Source organism: Sander lucioperca, chromosome 9, assembly GCF_008315115.2.
Source record: "Sander lucioperca isolate FBNREF2018 chromosome 9, SLUC_FBN_1.2, whole genome shotgun sequence".
NCBI lineage: Eukaryota > Metazoa > Chordata > Actinopteri > Perciformes > Percidae > Sander > Sander lucioperca.
The window spans coordinates 32,680,374-32,701,626 of record NC_050181.1 but is presented as its reverse complement, the minus strand read 5'-3'; the positions used below and the strand labels follow the sequence as shown (position 1 = coordinate 32,701,626).

At 40.1% G+C, this 21,253-nt stretch overlaps 1 protein-coding gene and 1 long non-coding RNA gene across 4 annotated transcripts; one reads left to right on the top strand and one right to left on the bottom strand.

Annotated features, from left to right (window-relative positions):
• The first annotated feature begins 2,396 nt into the window (after positions 1 to 2,396).
• LOC116040714 lies at positions 2,397 to 17,759 on the top strand. Its single transcript, XR_004102741.2, has 4 exons — positions 2,397 to 2,408; positions 5,617 to 5,620; positions 10,545 to 10,548; positions 17,220 to 17,759. It is a non-coding gene; the product is annotated as an uncharacterized LOC116040714 (long non-coding RNA).
• On the bottom strand, positions 2,823 to 20,697 carry LOC116040708 (gastrula zinc finger protein XlCGF57.1-like). Of its 3 annotated transcripts, none has more exons than XM_036004994.1 (3): positions 20,455 to 20,697; positions 3,460 to 4,155; positions 2,823 to 3,207 (listed from the first exon to the last, which is right to left on the bottom strand). In XM_036004994.1, exons 1-3 carry the CDS (start codon positions 20,624 to 20,626, stop codon positions 2,927 to 2,929), a joined length of 1,149 nt encoding a protein of 382 aa, XP_035860887.1. In that variant the 5' UTR covers positions 20,627 to 20,697; the 3' UTR covers positions 2,823 to 2,926. The 3 variants fall into 3 exon arrangements, with proteins under 3 accessions (XP_035860887.1, XP_035860888.1, XP_031142135.1); XM_036004995.1 differs by having other exon boundaries at positions 2,823 to 3,123; positions 3,544 to 4,155; XM_031286275.2 differs by having other exon boundaries at positions 2,823 to 4,155.
• Positions 20,698 to 21,253: the final 556 nt, after the last annotated feature.

Below are 21,253 nucleotides of genomic sequence, written 5' to 3'. Positions count from 1 at the left end.
CCGCTGGCAACAGGAAATGCGCCTTATATGACAAACATCATCCTATTTACATGAAACTTATAATGTGTGGTCTACATGTGATACTGAGCTGCCCCCTATACTTTAACCACGCCCACTTACTCAGGCCACGCCCCCTTTCATAACATTTGAACCGTTTAATGTAGAGTATTGTGTGAGGTGTCATTGAACTCAGTAGAGTTGCTTTTTCATTGATGCCATCATCAATGAATCAATCAATTTGGCCCGCCCCCTATGCTTAAGCCACGCCCCATTTCTCAACATTTGAACCGTTTAAGGTATACCCTTGTGTGAGGTATCATTGAACTCAGCAGAGTTCCTTATTCATTAGTGATTGTTTGGCCCGCCCCTCTGTGCTTAGCCACGCCCCCTTTCGTAATTGGTCACCTGTTTATGGTAGAGTCTTATGTATCAATGAACTCAGCAGACTTCCTTATTCATTGGTCATGGTTTGACCTGCCCCCTAAGCTTTAGCCACTCCCCCTTTTATAACTAATGATCCGTTTGATGTAGACCTTTGTATGAGGTATCATTGAACTCAGCAAAGACTTCCTTCTTCATTGGTGATGGTTTGGCCCGCCCCCCTATGCTTAAGCCACGCCCCCTTTCATAAATGGTGACCCGTTTATGATAGTCTTATGTGAGGTATCATTGAACTCAGCAGAGTCTTCATTTTTAATTGGTGATGGTTTGACCCGCCCCCTATGCTTTAGCCACGCCCCCTTTTCACAGCTAATGAACCGTATGACGTAGAGTCTTGTTTCATTGTATCGTTGAACTCGGTAGGGAGTTCCCTTTTCATTGTTGACGATTTGCAGTGTCTGAGTGCTGCGCGAATGCACGGTCGCAAGGAGCGGCGTCCGCCGGTAACCCCAACGCGCGCAGAAGCGCGAGGGTCCGTCCATCGCTGCTTGCAGCTTTAATTTGTTTTTGTAGCTGTGTGCTCATGGTGGAAACAAATGTAGAGAGAGTGGCTTGCCAGAAATGCAATGCGCCATGACGTAGGTCTCGTTCAAGGCTAGGGTAATGTTAGAAGTCCCTCTAGTGGACAGAATGTGTAACAACAAGCAAATGCTTATTGTGGCATTGACTATATGTAGTCTGAGTGGTGTAGTACATATTAATAACAGGCTGCATTTGAGCATTAAATATTTGAATATTATTTGAATATTTTAAAAAATAAATGAAATTCAAATGAAATTATAAACGAAGACTGACAGCTCTACTTCATCAGCAGTAACCTAGGATGACTCCTATAAGCAAATGTGAAACGTAAAATAAAGCAGATACAATATAGAAACTAAACTTTAAACCACAGAGATTCAGTTAGAAGCTACAAACATACTGAGAGCTCAACACACTGAGACTTTTAAAAACATCTGTCTCCTGCACAGGTCCTGCCACCGTCAGTAGACCTATTATACACTTATGTTGGCAAACAGACACACTGTGGGCAGCACTTTTTCATTTTTCACTTGATTTATGTCACAGTTACATCCGACATTTATAAACACACACAACCAGCCTATATGCAAACGGAAATGATGTACGTGTTTATTTGCATGCAGTGTTTCCCACAGGTTGAGAGTTAACTTGTGGTGGTGGGTGGTGCATTTGTGACGGCGTGGCACGTTATGCTGGGTTCAGTAATAAACTAGTCGAACGAAGGGGAAAACAATGACTAGCCTACATAACATTATCACATCATTTAGAAAGAAATAACTATTAACATATTAAACAAATTAGAATAAAAGATGATACAGATGAAAATATTGCAACACTATTCTGCAATTTCAGGGTAGTTATTAGGGCTGCATGATATGAGGAAAATATGCAATATGCCCTAAGATTGTTGAATATCGCCATAATGATACTACTTGTGATAAATAAACAGTTTTTGAAGTGTACTCAGTTCTTCCTTTCTGCTGCTTTCAGTATTCTGCTAAAATACAACAAATTGCTCGTTGAATTTAAAACAAATGACAGGAAAGTGTAACCATGATGTGCTTGCACAATTAAATCAGTTTTTTTTGCCAAATGTTAACAGTTCAGCAGATAAAATACCTGTAATACTATACTTTGATCAATACAGAAAGTTAGGTTATTATAAATCTCAAGACTGTTTCCTCATAACTCCTGTTAAATAATATAAGACTAGGGCTATCTGAAGTTAATTCTTGTTCATTTTGTTGGTTAGATCATTGTTTTTTAAGTGTATTAATCCGTGTTTTGGGGATCCTAAACATACTTCTTTCTTTACCAAATAATCATTAAATTATTTTGATAATAATAAATAGGTACTAGATATAGATATAAAAGGTTCCCAAACCATGCAGTAATAGTTGATTACACTCTTCAAAACAGTCTGATAAAAACACATTCCATCATTTGTCAAACAAAAATGCAAAACATTGGGCCAGAATCTGGTCAGAAACAAAAGCTAGTGTTTAAAAATAGCAAGAAGAAGGCACATTCCCATTTAATAGAACTTCTTATACAATAATAAACTTCTTGCAAAGATGAGCAGGAGGCTTCATGTAGAACTATCAAACACTACTCCTGGTCACACGAATCATAAGTCCTTGTTAAACTTTAAACTACAAGTGATCCTGAGATACTTTGTAAATGGACATTTTTCAAAACCAACAAGCATAAAGTTTACATCATTAGCAACAAAGTGCTTTATCCAGTACAGGCACCATTCAACCCATGCACACACACATTCCTATTCTAGCTACTATACATGGTGCCACCTGCTCATGAGATAAACATTCACACACATTTACGCACTGAAACAAACAATGAAATGTCACAGTATCTTTGCCGGCAGGTCTTGCAAACGTACGGCTTCTCACCTGTGTGGGTTCTCATGTGGACCAACAAACCACTATTTTGTCCAAAATCTTTTCTACGTTTTGCAAGAAAACGGCTTCTCACCTGTGTGAATTCTCATATGCCTCTTCAATGCTGAATCAACAAAGAATCTTTTCCCACAGGTCTTGCAAACGTAGGGCTTTTCACTTGTGTGGACTCTCATATGCTTAAATAAGCCTGAAGGGTCACAGAATCTTTTCCTGCAGGTCTTGCAAATGTATGGCTTCTCACCTGTGTGGGTTCTCACGTGGACCAACAATGCACTATTTTGTCGAAAATGTTTTCCACATGTTTTGCAAGAATATGGCTTCTCACCTGTGTGGGTTCTCATGTGGACCAGCAAGGCACTATATTGCCGGAAATCTTTTTGACATGTTTTGCAAAAATAGGGCTTCTCACCTGTGTGGGTTCTCATGTGGGCCAATAATGTACTATTATGTCTGAAACCTTTTCCACATGTTTTGCAAGCATACGGCTTCTCATCTGTGTGGATTCTGATGTGGTCTTTAAATTCATCATATCGTCCGAAATCTTTTTCACATGTTTTGCAAGAATATTGCTTCTTACCTGTGTGGATTTTCATATGCCTTATTAATGCTGAGACATCACAGAATGTTTTAGTGCAGATCTTGCAAACGTACGGCCTCTCACCTGTGTGGGTTCTCATGTGGATTTCCAAGTGATTTTTACGTCCAAAATCTTTTCCACATGTTTTGCAAGAATATGGCTTCTCACCTGTGTGGACTCTCAAGTGTCTTTGAAATGCTGAATTATACTTAAAGTCTTTTCCACATGTGTCACATATGAAAGACTTTTTACCTGTTTGAGTATTACGGTGGATCTCTGACAAGTTAGTGTTGTTTACAATGTTATTGTGACTACTGCTCTTGTGATGTCTCTTTTTTGGTTCTGGCTCTGCATTTCTAGATGATCCTGAGTCTCCACGCTTGCCTCCTTTCTGATCTTGGCTCTCAGCTTCATTAGAGAGGAGCTGGTGGTCACTGTTTGCTTCTGATACCACAGAGGTTATAACTGGCATGTTGGCTATAGACTCTTTCTCTGCTGCATGTAGAGTGTCATCATCAGGATTGAAGGTCAGAGTCTGACCTTCACTGTGGTCACTTTCAGTCTCCTGCTTCAGTACAAGCTGCTCTGCCTCTTGACTGGTGCACAGTTCCTCATGTTCCTCTTTAATCGGTGGAGGTTCTGGGTCCTCTTGGTCAGCGAGAATCTCCTCCTTACAGACATGTTGCTGTAGGAGCTCTGGAGGGACAGAACAAAAGAAATAGGTTAAGACTGTTATTGTAAAAAACGACTAGAACACTTGTTCTCTTTTTCTTCAGACCACAGACTATTAAAAAATAATGGACAGAGCTTCTGGGTCTGGGGTCTCCTTTATAAAACTGTGTGTAGGATCCTTACTATAAGTGTACGTACGCCCAAAAGCCAAAAATGGCATACGGCAAAGTAAATTTGATTTATAAAACCGTGCGTACGCACATCTGTAAGCAATGTTCCCTTTATAAATCACAGATTACCCACAAGTGTGTATATGTGAATCAGCCTCTTATCCTGCCCTGTACACACCCATTTTTAACCACAAATAGTCAATGCAAAGCACCTCATGAATGCTCAGTATGTTAGGTATGTTCAGTATGTTAATGACCCTGGCATTTGTTCTTTCGTTACGCTGAATCATGACAATTGGCAGGGAAAAAGCAAAAAACTTCTCAGAAGTTCGGGAATTGCTGCAAATTGAATTATAATTTTGGCCTGTTCTAGCACAGTGTAGGGAAACCTGATCTATAGACTACCTATATTAATAATACCGTCTAAAACGGAAGGCATTACAGCACTCGGGGACAGCTTAGATATACCACACCTATTAGGGCTGTTGGAATGCCGAAGTTCGAATATAATTCGAATAGTAAAAAAATCAATATTATTCGAATGCTGAAATTACTATTCGAATGTGACTTTTTTTATAAATATATTGGCTAACATTAGCAATATCCCTCTTCTCGCCTTGGCCTACCCGCATGTCACTCATGTCACATCTTATGAACAATAACTTAGCGGGAGTGAGAAACACAAGGCATTGTGGGGTCTAAGATAACGTTAGTACAACATTACGGAGCTAGCGTTATGTAACGAGTAACGTTACTACACGGGGGAGTGACAGGCTGCGGCTGGAAATCGTAAGAAGGACGGTAAATAGTTTTAACATGACTTTAAAATCGACTTCCACCGAGCCAAAGTGCTTATGTTAACATTAGTTAGCTCGTTCTTGTTTTCTAACTGCGTCGCGAGGTACAGTAACGTTAGCGTAGCTGGGAGCTTCATGAAGACAGCTAAAGGTAATGTTAGCTGCCCTACAGCTGTCAGAGTTAGCTTCTACTTATATATTACCTTCTAATAGCTGTATTCTCAGTAACGTGACAATCTGCAAGAAACAGGTTGCTTATAAATCACTAAAATAGTAGTGACAGCCCCGTTTGGCTTAGTTATTAATGCAGTTAGCATCATTTGTTACTTACCTAGCTAGTTTATAACAAAACGTTTCGGCTGTGCTTTCTAACATGATGTCATTGTGCTAACCGAGCACCGTTAGCCTTTACAACAGAGCCGCTTCACTACACTTGTTGATAATGTTTAATTGCAGAGTTCTCTGTTGATTTGTGTTTGTCGCTGTGTGCTCGTGGTGGAAAATGAATGTAAACAAAGTTGCGTGCCGGTCCCCTCAAGACCAGGCTAATGTTATAAGCCAATGCATAAGTCTGAGTAGTGTAGTACATATTATTTTACAGGCTGCAATTGAGCATTAAATATTCAAATATTATTCTGGACTGGTCCAAAACTCTGCAAGGACCTCAGGCGCAACAATTGACCCACTTCCACCACTAGGTGGCGCTATAGCAGAAACGTGTTTGGCCCTATAACTCCCACACCGTACATTCAAAAACCATATATCCACGCGTTCCCTGGATTGAACTGAATCGTCTGATATATGCCACGCCCATTTCCACCTAGACGTTTATGTGTGAAAAATCGTGATTAAAAACATACTTTTTTGATCTCCTCCTAGACCGTGCGACCGATCCCCACGAAAATTGGCACGTCGTGTCTCCAGACCGACTTGACAAAAATGTATCAAAAGAAGTTTTATAGGATAAAAATTGTGCATATTACGCACAAACAAATTTGTGTAGCTAACTATGAAAACAATAACTTTGCCATATCTCGGCCAAAATAAATGCTATCAACGTAAAACTTTAGATTCTTGTTTGCCATGACCCTCTGGAGCTTGAAGTTGATAGCTAAAACAATGTGCAAGTTATGGAACACCAACTTCCTGTAGATGGTTGTCGAAACAAACAGTAACGGTTGTGTCTTGGCATCGGCTATTCCGATGTACACAAAACTTAACACAGTTGTTCTTCATGTGCCAATGACGCTGTGTGCCAAATATGGCGTCAATCGGCCTTTAGATGGTGCAGTTTTCATTTTTTAAATTAATTAGCAAAATCGCTATATCCGAAACCTACTTTTAGGTGGCTGTCGAAACAGGAACGGTTGTATCTTGGCAAAAGTTATTCCGGTTTACATGTGTGGTCTACATGTGATATTGAGCCGCCCCCTATACTCTAGCCACACCCATGTACACAGACCACGCCCCTTTCATAACTTGTGAACCGTTTAAGGTAGAGTCTTGTGAGAGGTATCATTGAACTCAGCAAAGAGTTCCTTTTTAATTGGCGACTGTTTGCCCTGCCCCAAATGCTTAAGCCATGCCCCCTTTAATAACTAATGACCAATTTCTTGTACACTATTGTGTGAAGTATCACTGAACTCAGCAGAGTTCCCTTTTCATTGGTAACGATTTGCAGTGTCTGAGTGCTGCGCAAATCCACAGCAGGGCTGTGGAACCCTATTGTTTTTCTAAGGATTATTAGGGCCCGAGCGCTGACAGCGGCGAAGGCCCTATTGAAACTGAAGGAATTATTATTATTCTTTATCCGGCAAATGAATCGCCTTTTTGAGGGGCTTAACATAATCAAAAACTCACCAAAATTGGTGGTCGCATCAAGTCTGGTGAAAAAAGGGTTTCGGGAATAGGCGCACAAAAATGGCTCGCTAGCGCCCCGTACAAAATTAAAAAAATTGAGCCCCTGCAGTACGTTTAACGTAGACTAATGAAACTTGGTACACATATGTAGCATGTCATGACGTACAAAAAAGCTCATTGGAGCCATACCCTAAACCCAACAGGAAGTCCGCCATTTTGAATTGAAAGTTCGAAATTAGTGCAATTTTGGCCATTTCCACATGTCGTACTTTAACGAACTCCTCCTAGAGATTTCATCCGATCAACTTCAAATTTGGTCTGTGCCATCTTAAGACGTTAAAGATGAAAAGTTATTAAAAGAAAAACTTTTCGTCATAGGGCATGGCCGGGGTGGGCGGCCATTTTGTGCGTTTCACCATCGAAACCCCACTGATAAATAATACACTGGCTAACCTGAAAATGAGGTCCTATGTCCAAAATTCTGAACCACCCCTTTAATGGCTTTTGACCTTATATTTTGTGGGGGGGAGGAAATAACTGATGAATACATGTGTTACAGTCATTGTTTAAATATCTTTATTAATATTTAATAATTTATCACTTAATTATCTTTATAGTTTCTAGATTTCAGAGTCTAATTTCTTCAGTGTCGTTTCTATGTCCATATATAGGCCTACGAGGAAGCAAAACATATAATATGTAAAGAAGGAAACTCTGCCTCTGTAAAAAAAAAAAAAAAAAAAAAAAAAAACAGCAAGAAAAAGCGTGGCAGATAATAGTGGACCGACTGAATGATATATCTAAAAATATACATTTACGAACTACTGCTCTTAAATGAAACCATTCAAGGAGTTCGGCTAATTATTTCCACAAACGAACTGTTGTACATTTTGCCTGAAAAGCGAGCAGTGGAAGTTAATGTTACTTAGGTAATTTATATTAGAGACAGAGAGAGAGACAGAGACAGAGTGAGAGAGAGAATTATTTACGCATCATATTCTAGCATTGTAGATTAGTGGTTGTAATTGATCTTTATGGTAAATTACCTGCGTAACATTGGGCTGTCTTCTGCTCACTTTTAAGGCAAAGAGTACAACTGTTCATTTGTGCAAATAATTAGCCTAACTCCTTGAATGGTATGATTATGACATTTCAATTCAGAGCAGTGGTCAGTAAATGTATATCTTTAGGCTACTTACGCATTCAGTCGGTCTGCGATTGTCTGCCACGCTTTCTCTCGCTGTTTCATTACAGCGGCTATGGTTCTTTTTTACAAATAATGTGTTTCACGCAGAGACGTGCAGTCTGGGTAGGCAAGCTAGGCAGTGCCTACCCTGCCAAAATTCAAACATAAAAATGTTTATTAAATAATTGTATCTAATAAACTTGTATTTGTATTTTTACTGTTTATTCTTGTGATTTATACGTATAGGCAATATGTGTGTTATTCCAATTGTTTAGACGTTACGATGACAAATTACGTATACTATAGTATATTATAGTTACGCATAATCAAATAAAAAAAATTATAGAATAAGCAGTGCTTTTACTGTCCATTCATTGCGGACGACAAGCAAAAAACCCATGTTGCGCATGCGCACTTCAATCCTGTATTCTTCAACATGTACGGCAAAAACCACAACTCTGCCTGTGCCTTTGCACGTAAATATGTTATGCCAGTCAGGGCTCGACATTAAGGCTTGTCCGCTTGTCCGGGACAAGTGGATTTTTTTGTAGGGCAAGTGGAAGAGAAATTTACTTGCCCCACTGGACAAGTTAAAACGCAAACAAAATAAAATGCCATGTTACTTCACGTTATGTGCCACGTCTATGTTACCGATTTGAAACGATACATTTTTCCCCCCGCAATCCGGGGCAGTGGACCCAGCGGCAGCCGTCACCACTACCTCTGGTCAAAATATTGACTTAGTATCTCAGAATATAAACTAAGAATCTCAAAGTAATGAGAAAATGTAAAATATTGACTTACAATCTCAATATATTGACTTAGTAACTCAGAATATTGACTACGAATCTCAGAGCAATGTGAACATTTAAAATAGACTTACAATCTCAATATATTGACTCAATATCTCAAAGTATTGACTTAGTATCTCAATATATTGATTTAGTAACTTAGAATATTGACTAGGAATCTGAAAGTAATGAGAAACTTTAAAATATTCACTTAGAATCTCAATAACTTAGTATCTCAATATATTAACTTAGTAACTTAGAATATTGACTAGGAATCTGAAAGTAATGACAAACTTTAAAATATTCACTTAGAATCTCAATATATTAACTTCTGCACACCGGCGTGCAAAGTATTACTTTGTATTATGGAGTCTGGAGATCCTTTTTTCTTGTTGAAGGGGAAATCTATTCTTGGGACACGTTTGTTTCTACTGTTTCAACTGAATTTTATTAATGCTGATAGTGTTTGGATGCTTTCAACGGTTTGTTCAAATTCTGCATTAGCAAAACACCATTTTTTTTTATAAAATGATAAATCTTTACCCGGACAAGTGACTTTTGTGCATGGACAAATGAAACGTAAATGTACTTGTCCAAAGGACAAGTGCCTCAAAAAGTTAATGTCAAGCCCTGCCAGTAATCATCTCTGTTACATATCAAACATGGACCAATTAAAATCAAGATATTACTGGAGATTTGCGCAGCTAACGTCATTACACCAGCTACATTGTAAGCGTAATCCCAGCGGAATTCAAAATGACAGCAGCGGTGTCCGACGATATCACAGAGTTGAGGAATTTCTCCAAGCTCAATTTTAATTCAAAAAAGGAGTTAATAGCAAGAGGGAGGTCTACGCCAGCCTTAGACGGACTACTGCAGCAAAAGGGACAAAAATTTCTCCGATCATTTCAAACAGACTGGTATGGAAGAAAAGATCCTTCTCTTTCCAGCTCTCAGCGAAGGCGGTCGCTTTTTCTCCCTCTCCCTCCCAGGCCTACCCTGCTTGCTATCTTGTCTCGTGTTGTCTGTTGTTAACTTTTTAGAGACTCTCCCTGCAAGGCTCTACAAATACCTAAAATCATGGAATTGATTAACTGGTCTCTCAGCGCAATTGACACTGTATTCTCGAGGAGGAGCACTGGTTCTCACCCGAACCAGTGCTCCTCCTGCATGTCCTGACGGTGCCAGCATGTCCTGACGGGACGTTTGCTGCGGGGTATACGATGGACGGCTGGGAGAAATGGCGTGTTGTGTGTCTCTCTGCTCTTTCCGTGGAGGACGTTGAGGATATCTACCTATTTGGAACCCTGATAACTGGAATGTTGCTGATTGGAGGATGCTTCGCTCTGGTTTATCGGAAAATTGGAAAGACTTTGGTAGCTGTCCAAAGCCCAAGGAAGCTGCCTGGCCTGACTGAAGCTGTCGAAAAAGCGATCAGTTCGCAAACTGGAACTATTAATCGCGTGATGGAAAACAACATGGTAATGACCCGCGGCTTGGATAACATCATGAGGAAGGTCATGGATTTGGAAAGAAAAATTGACCAGTTGAACAATTGTACAGTTGGACAATAGAATGAATGTTTAAATTAGAGCAGCCATTCGTGTAGAGTTGTGATGGCGCCGCATATGGCGACTCGGTGTGTCTGTGCGTGTTGCTTTAATGTGACATGCACCTACAACACCAGGACAAATTCCTTGTGTGTGTAAACGTACTTGGCAATAAAGCTTTTTCTGATTCTGATTCTGAAAATTGGCTGTACTGCTATCCCTGCCTGCTTTTTTCAACGAGTCAGACTGTTTTGATTTCTAAGGGGTACTGTGATTTGAACAACCTGCCCGCAGCTTTAACCAAGCATGAAAAGTCGTCAGCTCACATCCAGTGTCAAATTACGCTGACAACCTTTGGTAAATCTCGGATCGACCTTGCACTTGACGAGCAAAGGAGGCTGAATGTTATATTCAGCCTACCACAATGAAAAGGTAAAGGTATTGAACGATCTGATAAATGTGACCTGCTTCCTTGCAAAGCAAGAGCTTGCTTTTCGTAGCAATGATGAAAGCGCTAGCTCTAGCAATAGGGCAATTACATTGAGTTGCTGGATGTGCTAGCTGAGAAAGACGAGAGGTTGGCTAGACATCTACGAACATCTACTGTATTTTTTGGAACATCTAACAGAATACAAAATTAAAAAACGGTCAACTACCATTCGAATGGATCGAAGAATAGCCAAAATGGCAAAGGCTCAACCAATGATCAGCTCCAGGAAAATCAAAGAAGACTTAATGTTACCTGTGAGTACTGTTACGATCAGAAGAAGGCTATGTGAAGCAAAGCTATCAGCTAGAAGCCCCCGCAAAGTCCCATTGCTAAAAAAAAGACATGTACTGAATAGGTTGAAATTTGCCAAAGGACACATTGACTGGCCAAAGGAGAAATGGCGCAACATTCTGTGGACTGATGAGAGCAAAATTGTTCTTTTTGGGTCTAGGGGCCGCAGACAGTTTGTCCGACGACCCCCATGCACTGAATTCAAGCCACAGTACACTGTGACAGTAAAGCCTGGTGGTGCAAAAATCATGTTATAGGGATGTTTCTCATACTGTGGTGTTGGGCCTATTTATCGCATACCAGGGATCATGGATCAGTTTCAATACATCAAAATACTTGAAGAGGTCATGTTGCCTTATGCTGAAGAGGAAATGCCTTTGAAATGGGTCTTTCAACAAAACAATGACCCAAAAACACACCAGTAAGCGAGCAAAGTCTTGGTTCCAGATGAACAAGATTGATGTTATGGAGTGGCCAGCCAAATCCCCTGACCTCAATCCCATAGAAAACTTGTGGGGTGACATCAAAAATGCTGTTTCTGAGGCAAAAACCAGTAATGCAGAGGAATTGTGGAATGTAGTTCAATCGTCCTGGGCTGGAATACCTGTTCACAGGTGCCAGAAGTTGGTCAGACTCCATGCAACACAGATGTGAAGTAGTTCTCAGAAATAATGGTTATGCAACTAAATATTAGTGCAGTGATTCAAAGTAAAGCAAACCCTTGAGACATTTTTCAGTTCATACAGTAAATGTTTGAGTTTGTAAAGAAAAATGCAAATACTGCCATTTTTTTGAACAGCCTAACATTCCTTTTTCTTCACTTTCTGTAAAGGTATAACACAAACTTGATCAATTTTGGTCATGTTTTGATTTGGAATTGAATGTGCAGTGTTCCCAATGCAATATTATGGAATTAAAAGCTATTTTGAGCATTATTCACTTTTTAAATCACACTGCTATTATTTTGAACACAACTGTACGTGCCATGTTTAAAGTAATCGGCGATAATCCTGACAACTGGGACTGTGAAACATTGGCAATGGCTGCTGGCTTTCAAAACGGTCAACCTGTTTCCTACTGATTGCTTTTGAAGGGATCTTCAATGACACCGATGCTCTCTTTAGCATCCTTCAGTCCAAAACCATGAATATCGGATTCTGCTGTAATCGCATCAAAGACACAATGAAAGTTGTAGTGGCACCTCCTTGCTTCTAATTCTTCTGTGCCACTTTTTGAAGTCAGTCTAACTACAACCAGTATTTGAAACAAGAGTAAACCAAACAGTCTTTTTTTTAAACGTTTACTTATAAAACACAAAATTATACAAAGGCATGGTACGCACGGTCAAAAAACTGTGTTGCTTCCAACGTCTCTAACTTCAAACTAAACTAACTACATCCAATCAATTACGCTATGACGTAGTGTTATCTGACTGGAAGCTCAAAATACTGAAATGTTATCAGACCTAAATATTACTAAATCATGCATTTTAAACCAATACATTTCTTATGAATTTTCATGAAATAGTTTTTCCTTTTTTACCATTTTAACTGTTTTTAAACTAAATTATTATTTCAGATGAACTAGTCCCTATTTGGCTCTTACAAAAGTGTTGGACAGGAAGCGACAGGATTTTTACCGTTTTCATGCACACTTTGAGGAAAGATGTGATGAGATGGAACTCGTTCACTGCGAGACACGAGATGGGCTGTCAAACAAAACAGAACAAGCTTGCACTTACTACTGAAAGCTTGCACTTACTACTGCATTCTGGACAATGTCAATGTTCAGATGAAGACCAGGTTTGTGGATAACTTTTCCGATCTCGATTTCATTGGACTGGTAGATTGCAAAAACTTTGAAGAGATGTTGCGCCAGTCTGATGACAGCAAACTGGAGAAGCTGTCAAAGTATGCAAGGTACTATGACTTCGTCAGGCTGAAAAGTGATCTTGTGGGGTTGTATGGCTCACAAGAACTAAGGGGCAAATCACCGACACAGCTTCTTGACTTTTTCAAAAGAACATGACTTGGAAGCAACAGTTCCTGAAGCAACAAAGTTGCTGCAACTGGTCTTGACAATACCAGCCACTACAGCTTCGGTGAAGCACACATTTTCCACCCTGAAACGGATCAAAACATACAGTCGGAACCGGACCGGACAATAGGGTTGGGCATCGAGAACCGATTCCTACTTGGAATCGTTTAAAAAATTACGATTCCAGTAGAATCGTTTCTTTATTGGAATCGTTTGGAATCGTTTGGAGGATTTGGTTTCAAATGTGATCATGGGTTCCAAATTTAACATGGAAAGTTTTGGTTTCCATAGCGGCCAGGTGCTTGTTATGTTGCAGCCTTGGAACAGAGTAAGCAGTGCTCTAGTCTGGCTTTATTTTACATTGAAAAAGTCCTGTAAAACTGCAACCCACCATTGAATCTAAAGAAGACTTTCCTCTTATTTGTGAAAAAAAGCATGTGACCCGTTTCAACTCCACCCCTCAAAGAATCGGGATCAATAAGAACCGGAATCGAAAGAAAGAATCGCAATTGGAATTAGAATCGTAAAAATCCAAACGATGCCCAAGCACGTCTTTCAGCCCTTGCCATTCTGTGAATTGAGAGCCAGAGACTATGCAAACTGAAGGCCCATAAAGACGAGTTTTACAACGCTGTGATCAACGTCTTCACGAGGAAAGAGCGGCAGATGGACTTTATGTACAAATAATCTACCGATTGGTGAGTCTGAAACTATTTTGGGCTTAATATTGAATTGATAAGTGTGGTTGAATTAATGCTGAATGCAAGCCATTTGCCTTCATATTGAATTGAGCAGTGTGTGTTTCCATTGTTGCTGACTGACAAACGTAACTGGCCGCTGTGCAATAATTAAGGATAAAGATGGTTGCATTCTGATGCTGGACATTAACAACTGGTGTGTGTGTGTGTGTGTGTGTGAGTGTGTGTGAGAGTGTGTGTGAGAGAGAGAGAGAGAGAGAGAGAGAGAGAGAGAGAGAGTAGGTGTTTCTCAATGTCAAGGAAGGATCCTTCGAAGCCAGAATTTCGAGGATGCTACGTCATCAACGTCCGTCGAAGGACTGTTCCAATGTCGAGGATCCTCCGAATTCCACCAAGGACTGAGTCCTTCGTTCGGAGATTTTCCCTCAGACAGCAAAGGATGCATATGTGTATCCTTCGCGCTCCCATATTACCCACAATCCTATGTGTTTTTTTTAACGAGCCTTTGCCGGCTCGTTAAAAAAAATTAAATGGCGGACCTAAGCGGGGGGTTGGAGCGGCATCGCTGACGACGAAATAATCATTTAACTGTAAGTATCTTTAGTGTTTGTCGTACATGTTATCACCATTAATGTGTTACATCAATGTAAAGCTAAACGCTTTAATGCTGGTACTAACTGCTATAGTAATTAGGTAGATACACCCCGAGCTAACGTTAGCTAACCGAACCTAGCATTTAACATTAGCAAAGCCCGTCTACGGAAAGCCGTTCCACTCCCTATTAAGCCCCATTGTACCTACTTTGGTTGCAGTTCCACCAGAGTTCCACTGGGGGTGATCACGGTCCAGTGCAAAATGAATGGGACCCTATGGAGCTAGACGGCTAAATTTGTCTCTTTCGCCTGATTGTCGATGAGAAATCTCAGATTTGATTGTAGTTTTTGCAAGTTCAACATGGATTATAGGTCGAAAGTTGAATGAACGAGTACTTATGCCCTTTCGATTTGTTACAGGTTGAGTCGTTGTTGCCCATAACACGCTAGCATTCTGCTAATGAATGCTGATCGGTCAGTGAAGGACTGATTACGATCGGAGATCCCGCTTGACGGCATCCGAAGCAGAACCAGAATGCCAGAGTGAATATTTCGGCGTGGTCTTTAAAACATTAGCAAACCTTTTTCTAGCACGTGTATTGACAGGGAGAGCCTAACCTATCAGCTGTGTTGTCGATGCCTCGAGAGAAAAAAGGAAGCGACTCAAAGCTTGCCGTAAAGCAGAATCTCTGGCCGTATATGTGTATGACGTCATTGACATTTTAAAAGGCTTTTTAGAACAAAAAAGCCACTTTAAAAAAATCTAACACCCAGCAGTGTGTATTTTCTTAGCCTCCCTTTCAAATGCAACATTCAAATTACTAGACAAAAAATTATATCCTGAGAAAAGTGGATTTTGAGGGGTATAGCTCCATAGAGTACCATTCATTCTGCACTGGCCTGTGAGCGCCCCCTATATGGAACTCTGGTGGAACTGCAACCAGTTCAGAAGCCGGAAGTAACGAGAGAGTGGAACTTCTTCCCTTATTAGAAATTCTTTGACATTAGGCTGTTAGCTAGGTTGCTGTCTTTTTGTGTCATTTGTGTTTTTAAAGTTCAAAATCCGGTGGCATTTTAATCTCTTTTATATGTTGTTACACTATATGGGTAACGTTAGCAGAGATTTAGAAATATATCAGTTGTAACTGCAGGATGGGAGCTAACGCTGCACCTTGTTAACTTCACTAGCAACGTTAAATCAGTAGTTTCCCATGTAAAACGTATAACGTTGCATATAACGTTATGTTATAACATTCATAACGGTAAACATCTTTTTCTTGTGTTTGCTGTCTTTAACAGGGACAAACGAAGGCGGTCACTGACGATGGGAAAGCAAAAGACAAGCAGGGAGACTGGCCAAAGAGAGACGTTGAATAGATTATTTGCTATAGCCTATTAGAGATTGGCATTCTGAAAATAAATGCATTAAATTAACTGGTTTGTCTGTGTCATTACGTTTTTGGGTGTGTATATAATATAAACTATATACATATACATATATATATATATATACATACATACACATATATATATATATATATATATATATATATATATATAGTTATGGTGTATATAATATAAACTGTTTTTCAATGTCTATTTCTGACTGAATAATTAGATTCAGATGGTACCTGTTTTAATAACTTGTAAGGTATAGAAGCTCTAAAAAGACATTAACGAAAACGTGTATCTTTATTATAACATTTATTCAAACATTACTATATACTGTACACAAGTATATTCAACATGAAGCGCTGATCAGACACAGCTGCTGATGATGGGGTTGCTTCAAGACTGCAGACAGAAGGAGAAAGCTTTAGGTTAGTCCAGTAGTTATCCAACCTGTCCTGGTAAGATTAGAATTGTATCACAAGTATATTTGAGCATACTGTAACATGAAGGTACTTCATGTAACTGTGTAGTGGTGTATTTTCTTCATCATTCTTAACTGACAACTGTTGACCATTTAACACACTTACACCTACCTTTACTGTGTTAGTGGGTGTTTATCAATGGAGGTATTATGACTTTTCATATGTTGGTTGTAGCCTTGTAGCTTGTGTGTTTACAGTACTATTTAACCTTTCTCACTTGCAGTTTACTGCATATCATACTGCCTGTGGTAGCTCATTAGCTGGTAGCTTTTACCTTGTAGTTGCTGATCATATTTTGCACCGCATTTGTCTGAAAGCTAGAAGCTACTGGACAATGAGCTAATGTTGCATACATGCAGTAAACTACAAGCTAATGTAAAAGGTTAGCTACTGTAAGCTTAATGTAATTAAGATTAATTAATGCAATTCTCCTTACCGGTAAGTGTTATGACAACTACAAACATGAACTCCCACGAGTTTTTAATTTATTGACATGGGATAAATAAGAGGAAAACGACTATTGCTTATATTATATAGCCTATCAGTGTCGGTAACGTTACCTACCTTTGCACGTTGCGGGCACAGTTGCCGACAGAATATTCTCCTCCTGCAAGCAGACTGAAGCTGATTCAGCTTCTTCATCTCAACAAAAAAATTGAACAGCACAGTTCACAGTTCCACATCCATTTCGTCCAGTGTTTTGAAATGTAGCGCGGAAGTGAAGGCGGGGAAACATTTTCAATGACGCAAGCACGCAATGACGTGCACTTGCTAGCCTGTTCCATTGTACATGTTCTCCGAATGCTCAGGAGGAGCCTGGCCTAGCCTCTGAAGGATCCTTCCTTGGAAGGACTAGTCCTACCAAGGAAGGATCCTTGACATTGAGAAACACCTAGAGACTGTAGCCGCTTTCCGACCAGAGGGATTTTTGCAGTTCCTAGAACATAAAATTCCTAGAACCCTTTTTTTCTCGTGTTCTGACTGGACCAATTTGGGTATTTTTAAGTTCCTCTGGCCGCAGTTCCTGTAACTCTTTCAGCTCCTACTTCAGGGCAGGGTCTTTTTGCTGTTCCCTTTTCCGCATAGGAACCTAGGTTAACGAGGGTCGGGTTTCCGGTACAGACAGACCAACAACGGGACAATTTTAACAATTTTCACCATCTTATTCATCACTAAATTTACTTCTGACGTTTTAGGCAAGAAATGAACTGTTTAGATTTCGAATATAGGCAGTCTTGCGAAAATTGATGCCGAATTGACAATTTGCTTCAAAGTTTCGGAGTTGAGAAGCTCCATGAAGTGAGGCAACAGCCAGCAGGCGCCTGCCCCGACGGTTAGCTCGTCGCTCAGCCAGTCATGCTCAGAGACACCGCTGTAAGCTGGAGGTCTCTCAGACCGGTCTCGTAAATAAGAGGCTTTTATTTCGCCGTTGACAGTTCGTTTGTTTAAATATCACAACACATTTCCATCATAAGATTAACTGTCTTTTCGGAGTTAAACTCCACACGCGTGCCCTGTGGGCTTGACAACCTTGCTGGCCGGCCATCTCACGCACGCACGCGGAGGAGAGAGAGACACACGTTTCTCTTCAGGAGACTTGTTTAAATTATGACAAATATGCTATATACATTAGATTTAGTATTTAGTTCATACTTTTTTTGGTGTATTTGTTTTCTGATTTTAACGCTATAAAGACTGTTGCCGTGCTTGCGTCACTCCCTTACACCTCCTACCCTATGGCCACTTGGCCAGTGCGAATGCAAATGGAAAAAACGGTTTTGGGGTAGATCTGCTTAGAAGTGGACTTTTCCTATAACTACGTTCCTGTAACTACTTGGTTGGAAAATGGCTTGTGAGAGTAGTACATGTCATTCTTATTGGAAATTTCTTGATATCGACCGTGCGTATGTGCTGCGCTTGTGCGTAACGTTTACTGTTTTTGAAGTATTAGCCTAAACAATAAATTAGGTAATCTGGCTTTCATAACTCTGCAGTATAGCCTCTTACTGACATCACCGCACGTCACTGGTTTCACTTTATCATACTTCCATAAGAAGCTGCTGCTCACTCTGTGTAAAGTATATGCAAAATACGTATTCTCCATTAATATGGCTAATGTTAGGCTAAATTCACATAAACATTTTGCCAAAATATGAAAAATAACATATCTGTCATTCGCTAGTAAGTAAGCTAAGAAAAAATCCAGCACATTGACGGTGTTATGTCCCTACTGGTTTCCACACTATCTGGTTTCCGTATATTGTGTTTACCTAACAGCGGCAGTTGTTGCTGCCTCTCTCGCCAGATTCGTCACACAATCACAAACACATTACTGGCGATTTTGAAATCTCTTCCCAGATCTACTGCGGCGAATATGATGGTATAAGTGAGCACAACATCACAGCCACATACAAAAAAGAAATTTAAGTTAATATAATGATTGCAAGATTGTGTCGAGGTGGTTTCGATCTCACAAGGGCAAAAACATATAATTACCTGTTAAAAGCAGCTCTACGCTGTGAGCTACGAAGCTCATGGATCTTCTGCTTTCCAGTCATGTATTAATTAACTACGTCAGCACCCAGGTACATGTTGTCTTGAGTTAATCTGAAACAACTGGTTACCTGGGTTTAGTTTAGAAAATAACCGAACATATTTCACGTTTCTTTCCTCGCGGCTACGGCTATATTGACCATGTAGCCTACATTACAGCCCCCTACGACACTACGCAGGTCTATGATAAAAAAAAAGTTTTTTAAATAGTGACAATCTAACTCTACTGATAAAACTGTAAACATACAGTACAAGCCGAGCGAGCCACTGAGCCAGGAAAAGTCGAATATAAGTGGTAATATTATACCCACAAGTTCTGAAGGCATGGACGTAATGATTTACAGTAAAGCTTCATTTTGTGTAGCCTATTGAATAGTAAAACATACATCTGTGTTTGCAATACAGTGTTATTTGTGCTTGTGTGTCTATCGAATGATTCTATCCAAAGTGATGTTCTAATCATAGACTGTTAATATTTACAGTCTATGGTTCTAATCAAACTCCAACACAGCATATACCGTTACTTAAATGATTTAAGGAGCATTGAGCTCAGGCGATGTGTTTCTCTCTGGGTTCAATAAGTGCGCCCCTCGTGGACACAATAAAACACTGCCTAAGCCCAGCGTAACAACAAAGAATTTCCAGGCCAGTGCAGAATGAATGGAACTCTATGGAGCTATACCCCTCAAAATCCACTTTCTCAGGATATAATTTTTTGTCTAGTAATTTGAATGTTGCATTCGAAAGGGGAGGCTAAGAAAATACACACTGCTGGGAGTTAGATTTTTTTAAAGTGTTTTTTTTGTTTTGAGTCCCATTCATTCTGCACTGGCCTGTGAGCTATATGGAACTCTGGTGGAACTGCAACCAGTTCAGAAGCCGGAAGTAACGAGAGAGTGGATCTTCTTCCCTTATTAGAAACTCTTTGGTAATGCCTACTGGAAATAAAAGCCAACAGCGTTCGAGTAGCTCGCAGTGTAGAGCTGCGGACATGAAGGGTATGTGTTTTTGCTTTTGACAGTTCGAGACCAGCTCGACGCAAACTTGCAATTATTGTATTTTCTTACATTTGTTTTTTGTATGTGGCTGTGATGTAGTGCTCATTCATACAATCATATTCGCAGCAATAGATATGAGATGCGACCTGAAAATCGCCAGTAATGTGTTTGTGATTGTGTGACGAATCTGGCGATAGAGGCAGAAACAACTGCTGCTGTTAGGTAAACACAATATACGGAAACCAGTTAGTGTGGAAACCAGTAGGGACAACGGCGCCTAGAATAGTAGTCAAACAGGTGGTTCACGTCACCGCTGGTTTTACATTATCTTTATCAACAAAACTAAATGCTGAGCAACATTACTAACTTATTTCATGTTGGTTTGGTTGGAAAACCTTTTGTAATCATAGTTAAACTAATGACGTGCATACTTACCTATCCTGTGTAACTTGATTTCAGGTTTCCAAACGAGCTCCAGCAGTCTGCGCTGCCGAGCGATCTCCTCCTCGTAGTCGGCGATAGTTTCTTCAACAACACGGAAGATTTCTTCAGCAGCAGCAGTTAGTCGCTCGGTGACAAATTCTCTCAGAGACTCAACTGGAGACATCGTTGCTTAATTCCAGCTGAAAGAATGATCTGCACTACGTCAGATGCAGCTAACGCCACGGGCACTTAATGTTGTTTACTTCCGCTGGGTGTCACACGGATTCAATTCCGACGGTGGAAGTGCGGGAGCTTTTTGTTCTGCTTTCAACTGATGGCATTTTATTCAAACTTGTGTGTTTAACACATAGACTGTATATAAAATGGACCAACAGATCCCGTTGCTCTGGACAGAGACCAGTGAAGGATATTAGAAGCACTTTTACGGTGAGCGCCGAGCGTTACTGCGCAGCCTCCAACTGAGAGAGACGACGTAAATGTGACGTGAGCAACCTGTCTGAAAGTTGTAAGTCTTCTGGTAGCTGTGCCAAGAGAAATCTCAATCATTCCAAATATTGCAGAGACGGAGAGCGTAGGTATATGTAAGGAGATAACATGGACACAGGCTAATTATTGCTAACTAAAATGCTAGTTAACATTAGTAATTAAACTTAAACAGCTAATGTATGTCGAAACTGCCTGCGAGCTTCTCCTGTACTATATGGTAATGCCTCTACTATGCGACAGAAATGCTGCGTTCATAGACATCGGAAAAACATTTTTCCGAGTGAAAACGTCACCATTCACGTCA

Bases quoted from the DNA above. Each gene is read 5' to 3' on its own strand.
- LOC116040708 (XM_031286275.2), bottom strand. From the start codon at position 20,626: ATGTCTCCAGTTGAGTCTCTGAGAGAATTTGTCACCGAGCGACTAACT. The intron at 4,156-20,454 runs GTAAGTATGCAC...CTGTCCCTCCAG, and splicing joins AATCAAGTTACACAGGATAG to AGCTCCTACAGCAACATGTC.